General features: G+C 42.0%; 1 protein-coding gene across 1 annotated transcript in view; it reads right to left on the bottom strand.

The window, feature by feature from the left end:
- Window positions 1–5,912: 5,912 nt before the first annotated feature.
- The window catches only part of ASPM (assembly factor for spindle microtubules), a 43,322-nt gene continuing 34,939 nt past the window's right edge, over window positions 5,913–14,295 (bottom strand). The window contains exons 26-30 of the mRNA XM_063428065.1: window positions 10,231–10,423; window positions 9,701–9,855; window positions 7,241–7,417; window positions 6,364–6,539; window positions 5,913–6,167 (exon numbers count right to left, since the gene is read on the bottom strand). Of these exons, the coding sequence (XP_063284135.1) occupies window positions 6,065–6,167; window positions 6,364–6,539; window positions 7,241–7,417; window positions 9,701–9,855; window positions 10,231–10,423 (804 nt within the window). The 3' untranslated portion in view covers window positions 5,913–6,064. The remainder of the gene's footprint in view (window positions 6,168–6,363; window positions 6,540–7,240; window positions 7,418–9,700; window positions 9,856–10,230; window positions 10,424–14,295) is intronic.

Here is a 14,295-nt window from a genome sequence, read left to right as displayed (position 1 = left end):
AGTTGGGGTAACCCTTTAAGCTTGGTCTCCAGTTGAGCCATTATACCAGGTTGAATAGTTTTGCATAAAACTTGAGATTCGATTCATTCACAGTGATTCACAGTTTTTGTAATTTAATGATGGGTAATAGTTTTAGTATTTTCTTTCTGAATCTTTTCAAAGATACAGTAGATAATTTATAGGTACTTGACTGCTGATATGCTGATTATGAACCATGTTTTCTCAAATGCTCAACCAAATAGGTTTGATCAACCTGGGATATCAAACTCGCAAGACTGTATGTTAGCCATTCCTTCAATAGTGAGTTCTATATTTCACCTCACTGCCTATTCCTCTGAATATATACAGCCTATAAACATGTAGAACTTTTTTTCCAGTAGCGATACAGTACAAGTTGTAAACTGACTTATTTACACAACATTTTTTCCTGTAGAATAAAGTATGGTATTTGTCGATGTGATGTCTTCCTTTTTAATACTGCATACAAATAAAGTCTTATCTTAAATATAGCTGTTTGTTTTTTTCCATTTCTGATGCAGCCAACGCTGAATTTGTATCCGTCATATTTAGACGAGTAACCGAACTGGTGATTGTTCCAGCCAGTAAGATGTTTGATAAGGTTTCTCTATATTGTTACAAGGCAAGTCTTGCAAATAGTATTTAATTCTGCATTTTTATAAAAAGTAAACATTTTAAAGCGAAACAGCTATTTAAAATTGCATTATACTTGAGGGAAAATTGAAGGTCAGTGGAGAGAGAGAATCAGAAAGCAGTCTATAAACTAGTCTAAAGTGTCCAGGCATAGATTAAAACAATTTGTATAGAAAATAACCCATTACATGTTACAATATTAGATTACTCTACTTTCAGAGCGTTATAGGTCATTATTAGTGGATCTAGAGAATCTTACTGGAGAGTGTCTGGAAGAGGTAGAAAAATGGTGGAAGTTTAATTTCAGAAACCTCTTTCCTGATGAGCCTATGCAATAGGAAGTAACATACAAATTAAGATGGGGTGAATCATTGGTGCAGAGTTTGGTTACTGATTTGACAGTGGACTGTACATATAGCCAGGGGCGGACTCATAGGTCGGGCAGTTCGGTCATTGACCGAGGGCCCGAGTCAGTCAGGGGGCCCGGCCGCACAGCCATGCTTCTGCTGTGGGGATCTCCACAGCCGAAGTTGTGCAAAAAAAAAGTGCTGTAAGAAGGTTGCAGGGGCCATAATGAATCAAACCCATCACACTGCTAATAACCCCCCCATATATTCAGTGTGAGACCTGGCAGCATATCAGCTCTCAATGCCAGGTCTCTCCTCTCTCTCTCTCTCCCTGCTCAGTGTACAGTGCTCTGTGTGAGGATGGGAGGCGGGGCAGGAAGTGACATCACACCCCCTGCTACCCTCTCACACGGAGCACACTGACGGCGTGGATGGAGGGTGAAAAGGAGCCTGTCTACCCCACAGCTGCTGGAGGAAGATGGAGGGAGAAAACCATCACATTGTACAGGTAAGCAGGCCCATATACACACTGCCCCCTCTCCCCCCCCCCCCAATATACATATATACACTGCCCACCCATATACATACACTGCCCATAAATATATATATATATATATATTGCCCCACATACACATTCACTCACTACACCCCCTCCCACCACCACCGCTCCTATGCCCTACTACATCCTCATGTCCCAGCAGACCCCAGGTAAGTTGTCAAACTGTTCTCAAAGGGTTTGACTACTTACTTTAAGGACTAAGTAAATGTTAAAAATAATTTTAAAGGACCACTATAGGCACCCAGACCACTTCAGCTCAATGAAGTGGTCTGGGTGCCAGGTCCCTCTAGTTTTAACCCTGCAGCTGTAACTGCTAAGTTTCACTAAGGGTTAATCCAGCTTCTAGTGGCGGTCTCACTGACAGCCGTTAGAGGTGCTTCCGCGATTCTCACTGTGAAAATCACAGCGAGAAGACAAGCTGGACGTCCATAGGAAAGCATTTAGTAATGCTTTTCTATGGGCGGTTTGAATGCTTGCGCGGCTCTTGCGCATTCGAATCTGACGTCAGCAGAGGGAGGAGAATTCCCCAGAGCCGAGGGAGCCCGGGGCTGGAGAAAGGTAAGTTGCTGAAGGGGTTTTAACCCCTTCAGCCCAGTAGGAGGGGGGGCCCTGAGGGTGGGGGCGGGGACATAATGACCCTATAGTGCCAGTAAAACGAGTTTGTTTTCCTGGCACTATAGTGCTCCTTTAATATTTTGTCTTCAAAGGGCCCTGGATCTAATTTTTTCCGGGGGCCCAGAAGGCTGTCAGTCCATCCCTGCATATAGCTACAGCCTGTAATTGAGTAAATATTGATGACGTTTGAAGATTAGAATTGGATGATTTGTAAAGCAGGGCTCAACAAATCCCAGGTCGCCATGGCGACCAGGAAATTTGTCAGCCTGTTCAGCCCCCAAGGTGACTGGCTTACTGAGGAGGGCGGCTGGGTGAGGGAGAGGCAGGCAGCTGACTTAGTGCGGCAGCGTGGGAGGGAGTTCTAATCTCCCTGCTTTGCCCCCAACTCTCCTTGATGCCGAGAGAGGGAGTATGTCACTCAGGCCCTGCATCATTAACCCCTTAAGGACACATGACATGTGTGACATGTCATGATTCCCTTTTATTCCAGAAGTTTGGTCCTTAAGGGGTTAAACGGTGAGAGTGAGCTGAGCAGGGAGATGACGGCAGCAGCACCACTGGACCCCAGGAAAAGCCTATCCACTCCAGTTCTCCAATGCTAGGGAGACTGGATGGATTTAAATTATATATAATTATTTGTGTGTGTGTGTATGTTTAAGTGATCGGTCACCCTCCAATCACATGGTAAAGGTGTTTTTACTCTCCCTTTTCCCCACACCGCGCTAGTGATGCCGCAGCTCCATGGCGGAGATCAATCTTGACGACCTCAGCCAATCCAATGCTTCCCCATAGGAAAGCATTGGGAGACTATTGCGCATGCATGGCAAAATGCCACTGCACCAATCAACTTCTCCTTGGAGATGCTTTAAAAAAAAAAACTGGCTTCTTACAGGACAAACCTTTGCAAATACTCTTGGAAAATAATTATTCGGGAAAAAAAAAAAACTTGGCTCCTAGATTCCAAGCAAATTTGTCAAGCCCAGTTGTAAAGTATTTTAAAGCTGCCCTACATGGCTCGCTAACTAGTCTATATAAGCAGCTGCCTAACTCACCAAAATGGAGAACAGGGCATGGATTATGCAGCAGAGGGCTGCCATAAGATGGATAGACAGTAACTACGCATTGCCACAGATTCAGGGGTGTGGGAAAGGAAGCACCAGCATATGTCCCACATCAGATAATATTGGAGACCGTCCACAAGGGTTAGGGGATTACCTGCACTAAATTGTTGAAAGCCTGGGTGAAGGTTGTAGCTGTGAAGGAGCGGATTTCTACTTGCTCCTTTACCCTGCAATACACCAGAAAGCTACTGCGGGAGCAGGAAATTACATTTTAAGTCCCTCCCTCAAAGCTTCACCACACCGCATGCGAGTTGCCATCTTTTTCTAAAGGGAAGAAGAAGGTAAAGCACTGGAACACCAGGGTAAGGGACACAATTTATTGTCCTGGGGACAGAAGAAAATGGAGATTTGAAGGGAGATGGAGCTGGGACAGGAGAGAAGTTAATGAACCGGGGACGAAAGCGAGGGAGATGGCACCGAGGGGTAAGCATAAGATGGAGCTAAGGTGGATGTAGGGGAGAGGGAAGTGCTGCCTGTAAGCAGAGGCTCCCAGGGCAGCAGGGCTACTATCAGAAGGTTACAGCCAAAAATCTGTTAAGCGGACCAGCCATGCTTTGGGGTCTGCAATGGGCCCTGTTGGGCACCAGACCACATTGCATAATCTGTTGAGGACACGGAACCCTTACATGGAGTAGCCTCCCGACATACATGGCAGGAGGCGGGAAGATAAAAACTGCCCACAATAGGTCCAGGTCCTGTTGTGGGCAGTTTTTATCTCTCAGCACCCTGGAGTAGGCTGGACATTGCTTACTCCCAGTACTAGACACCATGAAGCCAGGCCAGTTAATTTTATTATAGCATGCATTTCCCCCCCCATTATGAGTGTTTGTGAAGCAATAGGTGAAACTTTAACATGAGGGTCCCCCCTCTATGTCTAGAATCACTTCTGCTGCTACTCATCCTGAAGGTTAGAAAAAGAGAGACCTTTAGACAAAACAGGGTAATCCAGAAATCCTGGACTGGTAGGGAGTACTTGAGGATTGGGTTGGGAACCCCTGCTCTAGTCCATAATTTTAGTAGTGATTTACACCAAGGAAGCATGGCACCTATTCTGTGTAAGTGTATTCAAGTGTATTTGTTGTGTTTTTTTGTTTAATAAAATAAATTAAAACATAATAGAAATTCTTTATTAGCTTTACAAGTGTATAACAATGGCTGCTCACTATAGGCTCGTAAAAACATAGCCCGCATCCACCCCTTTCTTGCACCAGATACTACCAAGGAGCTTGTCCATGCTCTAGTCATTTCCTGCATGGATTATTGTAACCCTCTCCTGATTGGTCTTCCCAAAAGCCGTACTGCACCGCTACAGTCCGTAATGAACGCCGCTACCACTGATTTTCCTCTCTGGTTGTTTCTCTCACACCTCACCCCTCTGCCAGTCCTTACATTGGCTTCCTGTATGCTATAGGAGTCAATTCAAGGTACTAATTCACACCTATAAAGCAATGAACAACTCTAGCCCCTCTTATATCTCCTCACAGATCCATAGGTATGTGCCTTCTCGGTCTCTCCGCTCTGCCCGTGACCACCTCCTGTCCGTTGTCCGCACCCGTACGGCCAACTCGCGCTTTCAGGACTTCTCACGGGCGCTCCCTTCCTATGGAATAGCCTACCTACCGCCATCAGACTCTCCCCTAGTCTTGCATCCTTTAAGAAGTGCCTTAAAACCCATCTCTTTTAGGAAAGCTTATGGCCTCCAAGACTAACCTCTACCTCACATACCTGTCTCTTGCTCTCTCCTAAATGGCAGCCCACCTTATTTGACTGCAAATTCCTGTCCTAATGTGTTTTACACCGCACCTCCTATAGAATGTAAGCTCGATTGAGCAGGGTCCTCTTCAACCTATTGTTCCCGTAAGTTAATTTGTAATTGTCCTATTTATAGTTAAATCCCCTCTCATAATATTGTAAAGCGCTACGGAATCTGTTGGCGCTATGTAAATGGCAATAATAATAATAATAATAAGTCACATGTGCACTGTGATTAAGTGTATAGCACCATCTAGTGGGCCAAACTGGTACAGTTTAAAAACACGGGACTGTCTATAGAGTTTTAAGTGAAAGATTTACATTACCAAAATAAATATTTTTTTCCATGAGTTTAATACATTATGTTCTAACTTTCTATTTGAGATCCAGTAATATAGTTGTACTATACATAGGAGTTACAGGAAAGACACGGCTAAATTGTGTGTATGTTAAAGAATTTCCTTAAATTTTTTATTTTTCATATGCAAGGCTCCGTTTGTTCTTACCCCAGATACCCACCTGTCCCATCCAGTAACTCGCATGCAGAATAAAAATAAAAAAAAAAAAAAAAAAAACACACACAACACATGCACCAAACTACATTAAATTTGTGGGTAAGGTCCATCAGTTACATGCATGGAGGTATAATGCTCTGGTAGGTTTTGTCTGTAAAATGGCTCTCACTGCAATGTAACAAACCTTGTGTAATGTGCTCTGTATTATAAACGTTTAAAAAAAAAAAAAAAAAAAAATAATAATTTTGAAGCCTCCTGTAGAAAAGCATACATTAATTTCAGATTTATCATGTCTTTATAAAAGACTGCGCTAGTAGTGATTGTGGATGAATAGAACAGACTCTGGTCAAAATTACAAAACATTCACATTTACTTTATTGTACAATTATAGCAAAGAAAAATGTGCTGTACAAAAAGCTATTTACTTCATGAATATTTATAAAACACTGTTCTTTGTATTAGTAGATCAGGTACATAAAATTTGCTAATATGTGTGGACTCCCTTTACTTCGGTACACTGAGCGTGTCCATTACCATCCTGATTGCTTTCAAAGGATCCACAATTTCTCGCATGTTATCTTTTCTCAACACCCAGTCAGGCCTAATTCTACAAAGGAGGGACAATAAATAAATACATGTTAGTTAGCATTCATTATAAATAAATAAAAAAAAAAAAAAAAGTGTCCAGGCACCAAGTTAGCTAGAAACATACCATATGTTTGTTTCTGAAAATTAATTGATGGTTGTAATGAACATAGGGACTGTGCAAGTTATTGTATGGCTTCAAACCACAGGCGACTTACCGTGAGACAACCTTTGTTCTGACTGGGGTAGCCAGAATGGGCATATTACAGCTGTAAGCCAAAGTGCTCATACGCCGCTTGCCGAGATTGCGTTCTGTGTCCATCATGTGTTTGCGGCATGTCAGCTTGTATATGCTACGAATACGGTCCAAAGCTTTGGGGAGGGAACAGATTTCCTAGTGTTGGAGAAAAATTTATTTAAATCATAAAAAACACAAAACAAAGCACATTACTGTGCATACATTATAGATACGTTTAGTATAATGTACAAAATTGTTCTGTGGGTATCATTCTAAGAGTAACAATTTAGTACACAAATCAGTCTACAAATCCATTGTACAGCGATACGGAATCTGATGGCGCTATATAAATAAAATAATGATACAATAATGCATGAGTTCATTATATAGATGGTACATGCCGTTTTACTTTCTATAAAAGGTACTTTCCTTATGGTCACTACCCACCCCCACATATATGGCCAGGGCTTTAGAATAAAACAAACATCCCCCTCTATTGTGTATTTAAAGATGCCTGGCCTACCGCCCTAGGTTGGGGTGGTAAGACTCACTATGCCAGGTCTCCCACGATATTTTACAGGCCTCATGGGGCCTTTCTCAGCTGCTAGTTTTTAAAATACAGCGAGCAGTCATGGGCTGTTTAGCAGAAATGCTACACAAGAGACATGGCTGGTGGGGACTTAAGACAGGTATAAACCTCCCCTTATGCCAACATATAGGTCAGATTTTTCTTTTAATGTTTAACATTTTAATGTGGTGACTGGCCACATTAAAGCTGCCTTATGATTAACTCTTGTGCAGCAATCTAGGCTTCATTCCAACCTTCAGGCAGGTTCCCCACACAAAGTGTCACTTACCTGAGCTCTTTGAGAGTTTTGTGCAAAAATGGCAAGGAGACAGCAGGTCTTTGTGAAGATGCTCCCACCTTTGTCTGATACTTTGTCTCCGGCTTTCTCCCTATATATCTGCATCAAATCCAGCAGAACTTCCACAGATTTCTCCACCTCATACACCACCTGGACTGTGCCTTCGTACTGGAACCAAAATGGAAGAACATTTTATTATTTCAGTTTACAGTGGATTGAAACAAAAATAAACATTTGGCAAGAGTTGCCTGGACTCACTTTAAAAAAAAAAAAAAGTAGCGCATTAACAGCTAGCTTTCTTGTATTTAAATATAAGGGAACTAGAGCAGTTCCACTCAATACTAGTCTGCAGAGATTACTAACAGTTTATACATACACGGATATTCCCTGGTTAATCAAATCCTGTACCACTGTTGGTTCCTTTTGCTTGACAAGTTTTGGAAACAGTGCTTCAATCAGAATAAATAGGTTTCATTATCTGTGTATATGCTGTCCTGGTTAACAACACTGCTGCTCAGGCACATTTTTATCCGGATTCAATAAATACACGGTAGGTGCATATACAGTACACTGATCAGCCACAACATTAAAACCACCTGCCTAATATTGTGTTCGTTCCCTTTGTGCAGCCAAAACAGCTCTCGAATCATGGACTCGACAAGACATCTGAATGTGTCCTGTGGTATCTGGCACCAAGATATTGGCTGCAAATCCTTTAAGTCCTGCAAGTCGGTGGTGGGATCTCCATGGGATTTGTTGTTCCAGCACATCACACAGATATTTAATCAGATTGGTATCGAGGGAAATTGGAGGGCAAGGCAACACCTTGAACTCTCGTGTTTTTCAAACCATTCCTGAACATTTTTTGCAGTGTGGCAGGATGCATTATGCAGCTGGAAGAAGCCACTGCCATCAGGGAACACCACTGGCATAAATGAGTATACGTGGTCTGCAACAATCTCTAAGTAGGTGATGTGTCAAAGTAACATCCACCTGAATGCCAGGACTCAGGGTTTCCCAGCAGAACATTGCCCTGAGCTTATCACGGCCTCTGCTGTTCTGCCTTCTTCCCATAGTTTATCCTGTTGCCATCTCTTCCCCAGGTAAACAATACATACAGTTTTTACTGTATGTATTGGGGCTGATGTGTACTATGGTCGTTGGTGCCGCTCAAGAGTAGTGGGAGTTTGAGCGACTGACTTATTTTTGTGTATTTGTAAACTATGCACACGCACCCGGCCCTCCACTTGATATAAAACAAAACTTGATTAATTAAACCAGGCAATCTTTTTCCATTGCTTCATGGTCCAGTCCGGACACTCTTGTCCCCATTGAAGACGCTTCGGCGATGGACAGGGGTCGTTATGGGTTCTGACTGGTCTGTGGCTATGCAGCCCCATATGCAGCAAACTGTGATGCACTTTGTGTTCTGACACCTTTCTATTAAAGCCAGCATCAAGTTTTTCAGCAAATTAAACTACAGTAGATCTTCTGTTCAATTGTACCAGAGAGGCTAGCTTTCACTCCTCATATGCCACATGCATACCGGAAACATCCTACAAGACTTGTCTTGTAAATGCTCTGACCCAGTTGTCTATCCATTATTATTTGGCCCTTGTCAAAGCTTCCCCTTTTTTCTGCTTCCAACATATGAAATTCAAGAGCTGATTGTTCACTTGCTGCCTAATATATCCCACCCCTGGTTAAGTGCCATTGTAACGATTTAAGATCTTAGATCACTTGTTTTGGTTTATGCAGTCTTAGCCACACCTCCACTGGCTATGCCTCACATGGCCTGCATGAAAAAAAATGGTGTCATTTTTAATCAGATCATGTTAACTTCACACATTTTATCTCTTGCTTTGTAAATGTAATTTTAATCATATAAAAGGAGGCTCCAGCAAGGTCTAGCAAGTCATTAATAGAGTAGAAGATAAGATATTCTAAAGTAAATAGAATTGGCAATACAGGTAGTGTAAACATTAGATGACTCTTTACAGCAGAGGTCCTCAAACTCCGGCCCCTCCAGATGTTGCTGAACTACAACTCCCATGATTCATTGGCTATGTAATTAAAAGAATCATGGGAGTTGTAGTTCAGCAACATCTGGTGTGCCAGAGTTTGAGGACCCCTGCTTTACAGGAAGTGTATAGAAAGGCTGTGCAAGTCTCATGCATGGAGGTGTGGCGAGGGCTGCATAAACAAAGTGATTTAACTATTAAATGGCAGAGAATTGAGCCTTGAGACTGTATAATCTATACACTAAATCAGCTTAATTAAACTATTTATTTTAGGGGTGGGGGGGAGGGGCAGAAACTATAACATTCTTTTAAGTTGTTTTCAATGCAGACCTACTTTGGTGCATTTTTAATTTTATTTGTAAAACAAATTAAATGGAAGCAAGCATGTAAAATCTCTTTTTGTTTTGAACTGCCCTTCCTCATAGCTTACCTTGGAAAGGTTGAGCAGTACCTGGACGGCTAGTTTGATAACCTCCATACAGGGAATGCTCCGGTTACAACTGCGAATCAGTGTGAAAATAATCCTCACTGCACCGCTTTTCGCCATGTTCTCACAGCAGAGTGCAGACAATCTTGTAGCAACCTCTACAAAGGAAGAGCAAGGCATTTAAAAATTGAGAATGTATTTAGTTTAGAAAATGTGAACCTTCAAAAGGAGCAAACTAGTACTTAAGCCATATATGTTGAGGGTAGGGACAGCGCTAGGGAAGTTTAAGTACTACAACTACTTCATTAAGATAGGGTGGTTAAACAATATACAAAGACCCCAGCCAAAATGGTCAACAACAATAAGCCAATTAGTGCTGCTTGTAGCAGTTTACAGACACACGTTTATGCACCATCAGTAGTTGATAATGGCATTTGGGATTTTGAAATTCTTTTATAAAAACCACTATAGAATGAAAAGATCTACATTCTCAAGATGACAAAAACTACAGAGTGGTACTAAGCAATATTTACCAAGGTGCTGGAGGGCAGCAAGGATATAGGAGAGGTGTTTATATGACAGGAGGTACCCTACTGCTACAGATGTCCTGTGGTACAGTTTATTCTCTTCTTTGATCTCCTGATTAACATTTTGTAGGCGCTTCCTTAAGGCACATAATGCTTTTGTGTCATTAATCTTCCTCCAGGTATAGCCCCTCCAAAGAGCCTGAAGAAAGAAAAAAAAATTTTTTACAGAAAGATGATGCCAAAAAAAATAAAAAAAAAATCAATAATAGGATCCCTCTTTTAACAATCTGTTTATCTATAAAGTATTTTCCCATAATGGAAACATTAGGATAAAGTTGTATTCTGGGTATATAGACCATATAACACCAGGTCAATGGTAAATCTAAGCTACAGCGGAAATGGAAAGCTGCATCACCTACTAACGTGTACATTCTCGGTGGCTGAATATGATAAATGACATTTTCCGGCCCCTGTGTTCACAACAATCATCGCCTATCCATCCATTATCAGTATAACGTACAGTGTATAAGCCTCATCCTCCAGGTAGACAGCATTTTGCAGGAGTATTGTTTAACACCAACGATACACAAGGTACAAAAAGCATCCATTCCACTAATCCAGAATGGTAAGACACCACGGATGGAGGTGAGCGGACAAACTGATGTTCACCAAAAATGAAGGTCTGAGTGGATGGGTGCAGCCACAATTTGGGACTTATAAACAATTAAAAACCTGTTTAACCCCTTAAGGACCAAACTTCTGTAATAAAAGGGAATCATGACATGTCACACATGTCATGTGTCATTAAGGGGTTAATCACATCATGTAAGATGACGTCAAGGACATCTTGTGATTGAGATGAAGTCAATATGTCCGTGCTGGGACGGAAACAATTACTGGGTTACTGGAGTCTGTATCAGTAGAGATGTACCATATATGCCAGTAGATAAGTCAATCCAGCATAAAAGTAGACCTCCAAAAAATTTGAGGTGCAATATAGGTTTAGGTCTATATTCAGCAAGTAAGTCATTATTCACTAGCATATAGTTATTTGTAAAATAATTATACAGTACATCATACAATGAGTCAAAGGTATCATAAAGAGTTTGAGTCTAAGGATTTGTGTACCAACCCCAAAACCCCGAATTCGGTGCCCTGAGAGATCCTTTAAAGGGGTAGTTTAAGCACCACAATCACAATAGTTTGTACCTGGTAACCAGGAAAGTGTTAAAACCATCTGGAAACTAAAACCTGCCTTAATGCACGACAGGTCACCAACTCTGTCCCATTTTCCTACCATAACTGCAGCGTGTTCCGTGTGAAAGTATAACCAACCAGCACTGCAATGCCGCAACAGCAATGGACTTACTAGCCACCCACCTCACCCATTGAAAACGAGGGAAATGGTATGCAACTTACACGCAGAATAGATGCTATCCTGCCTCTTATTTTCGTTACGTGTGTTATCGACATTCAGTTTAGTCAGCAGGCGTGGATATACATCTCTTATAACAATTACAGTACATGTACCTTTAGTATGTTGCTAGCCGATGTTTTTCATGCCCCCTTGCCTAACCACCTACAGCATAAAGTTTCTAGGCATAGTTATGTAAATTTAAGGATATAACTGTTCAAGCCTGTTTATAGCTTAACTATTGACGACAATGCTTAAATGACATACCTACTAATACTGATGCTTGCATGTCATATAACTAGATAGTCTTACTACGTTTAAAAAAGGTAAAAAAAAATGTGCTTTCATCTCACTGCCACATATGTATAAATCTGTGATATCACTGTGATTATATTTGCTGTTGTGGCAGCGTATATCACTTTGTCAAACCATGCACAACAACAACAACATTTTTTTTAAAAATATATAAATAAAAACATCTGGAAACTTTGCGAAGGTGCCAGAGTTTTACTACAGATATCAAATATCAGTTTTAAAAGACCTTGCTGAAGTCGGTTTGCGATTCTTGTAAATTATCTTTAAAAAACATGTTTCACTAGAGCAGTGGTAGTCAACCTTTTTCTACCTACCGCCCACTAATGCATCTTTTTGGTTGAAAAAATTTCCTTACCGCCCACCAGTTTTCGCGCAAATGCAGAATATTTTTAAGAAAGGAGGGTGTTTTTAAAAAAAATAAATGTACGTACATTTATCTTTTTATTTCTACTTAATGCAGGTTTATAAGGTTTTTAACTTTATAACGTTTAATGAGAAAACAATAAAGTAAATTGAAATTACCTTTACTAGTGATTAATGAGATCCATGAGGTTGATGCTGCGAGACTAAATATTTGATTTCTGGTTCGATTTTCGTAAGGAACAAACGAAGGTCTCTTTCAGTGATATTCAGACGACTTCTCTGTTTGCGCATAATATGATTTCTCATTTGTGCGTCAGCTCATCTCCTCTCCCTCCTCAATTCCCCTCCCCACCTTTTTTTCCCCTTTTTTCTATTTTTTAACCGTCCTTATAGCAATGCCCAGTAGGAAGGCTGAGCTAGGTAGCCCACTTACTATAGTCCACTATAACATACAGACACACAAAAAAGACACACACACATACAAAGACACAGACAGGCACACATACAAAGACACAGACAGGCACACATACACACACACACACACACGTATGTGTGCCTGTCTGTGTCTTTGTATGTGTGCCTGTCTGTGTCTTTGTATGTGTGTCCTGTGTGTGTGTCCTGTGTGTGTGTCCTGTGTGTTATAGTGGACTATAGTAAGTGGGCTACCTAGCTCAGCCTTCCTACTGGGCATTGCTATAAGGACGGTTAAAAAATAGAAAAAAGGGGGAAAAAAGGTGGGGAGGGGAATTGAGGAGGGAGAGGAGATGAGCTGACGCACAAATGAGAAATCATATTATGCGCAAACAGAGAAGTCGTCTGAATATCACTGAAAGAGACCTTCGTTTGTTCCTTACGAAAATCGAACCAGATATCAAATATTTAGTCTTGCAGCATATACATACAAACAGACAGGCACACATACAAACAGACATGCACACACACATAAGACATACATAGACACACACAAATGCAGACACACATACAATGAGACATACATACAAAGACAAGACACGCATACATACAGACAGACACATACACACACACAAGACACATACGACACACACAAGACATACATACAGACAGGCACACACACATACAGACACACAAGACACATACATACAAACAGACACACACAGACATGCACACACACATGCAGACATACATAGACACACACACATGCAGACACAAGACACACATACAATGACACATACATACAAAGACAAGACACACATACATACAGACAGACATACACACACACACACACAAGACATACATACAGACACACACACATATATACACAGACAGACACATACACACACAGAAGACATACATACAAAGACACATACAGACAGACAGACACACACACGACATACCTACAAAGACACACACACACATTATATTTAAGTCACCCTCCTGTTTCCTACCTTTAAGGTGCAGGAGGGTGACTTTCCCTGGGGTCCAGTGGTGGCTCAGGTGGATGGGAGTCAGAGTTCCCACTCTGACTCCCTGGTGTTCCTCCCGCGCGGCTCTCAGTTTTAGCTGGGAGGAGTGACCGGGGAATCACTTCCTCCCAGCTCTGATGTCATCACAGGGGGCCCGGTCGCGCTGTTAAAGCGCCCAGCGCTGACCGGGCCCCCTTACAATCCGCATCCATCGGGTGGCCCTGACAGCATGGGCCACCCGATGGACACTTTGGAAGGCGGCCCCGGCGGTTTACCGGGCGGGCCGGAGCCGCAAATGGTCACGGCGGTACCCAGTCGCACGGGTACCGCCGGCTCGCACCCGCCCGCCCGATCAACCTGGAAATCCCTACCGCCCACCTGGAATCCTGGAACGCCCACTAGTGGGCGGTAGGGACCAGGTTGACGAACCATGCACTAGAGGCATACAGGAAAGTAAATTACAATTTAGCCCGGTTACTAGGATCATCATGTCTGGTGTGACTGAGAAAAAACCCTGCAGTGAGAGATTGAGAACTG

This window comes from Pelobates fuscus, chromosome 7 (genome assembly GCF_036172605.1).
Source record: "Pelobates fuscus isolate aPelFus1 chromosome 7, aPelFus1.pri, whole genome shotgun sequence".
Classification (NCBI taxonomy): domain Eukaryota; kingdom Metazoa; phylum Chordata; class Amphibia; order Anura; family Pelobatidae; genus Pelobates; species Pelobates fuscus.
The sequence above is the reverse complement of the archived record's forward strand: the minus strand, read 5'-3'. Positions and strand labels throughout refer to the sequence as shown.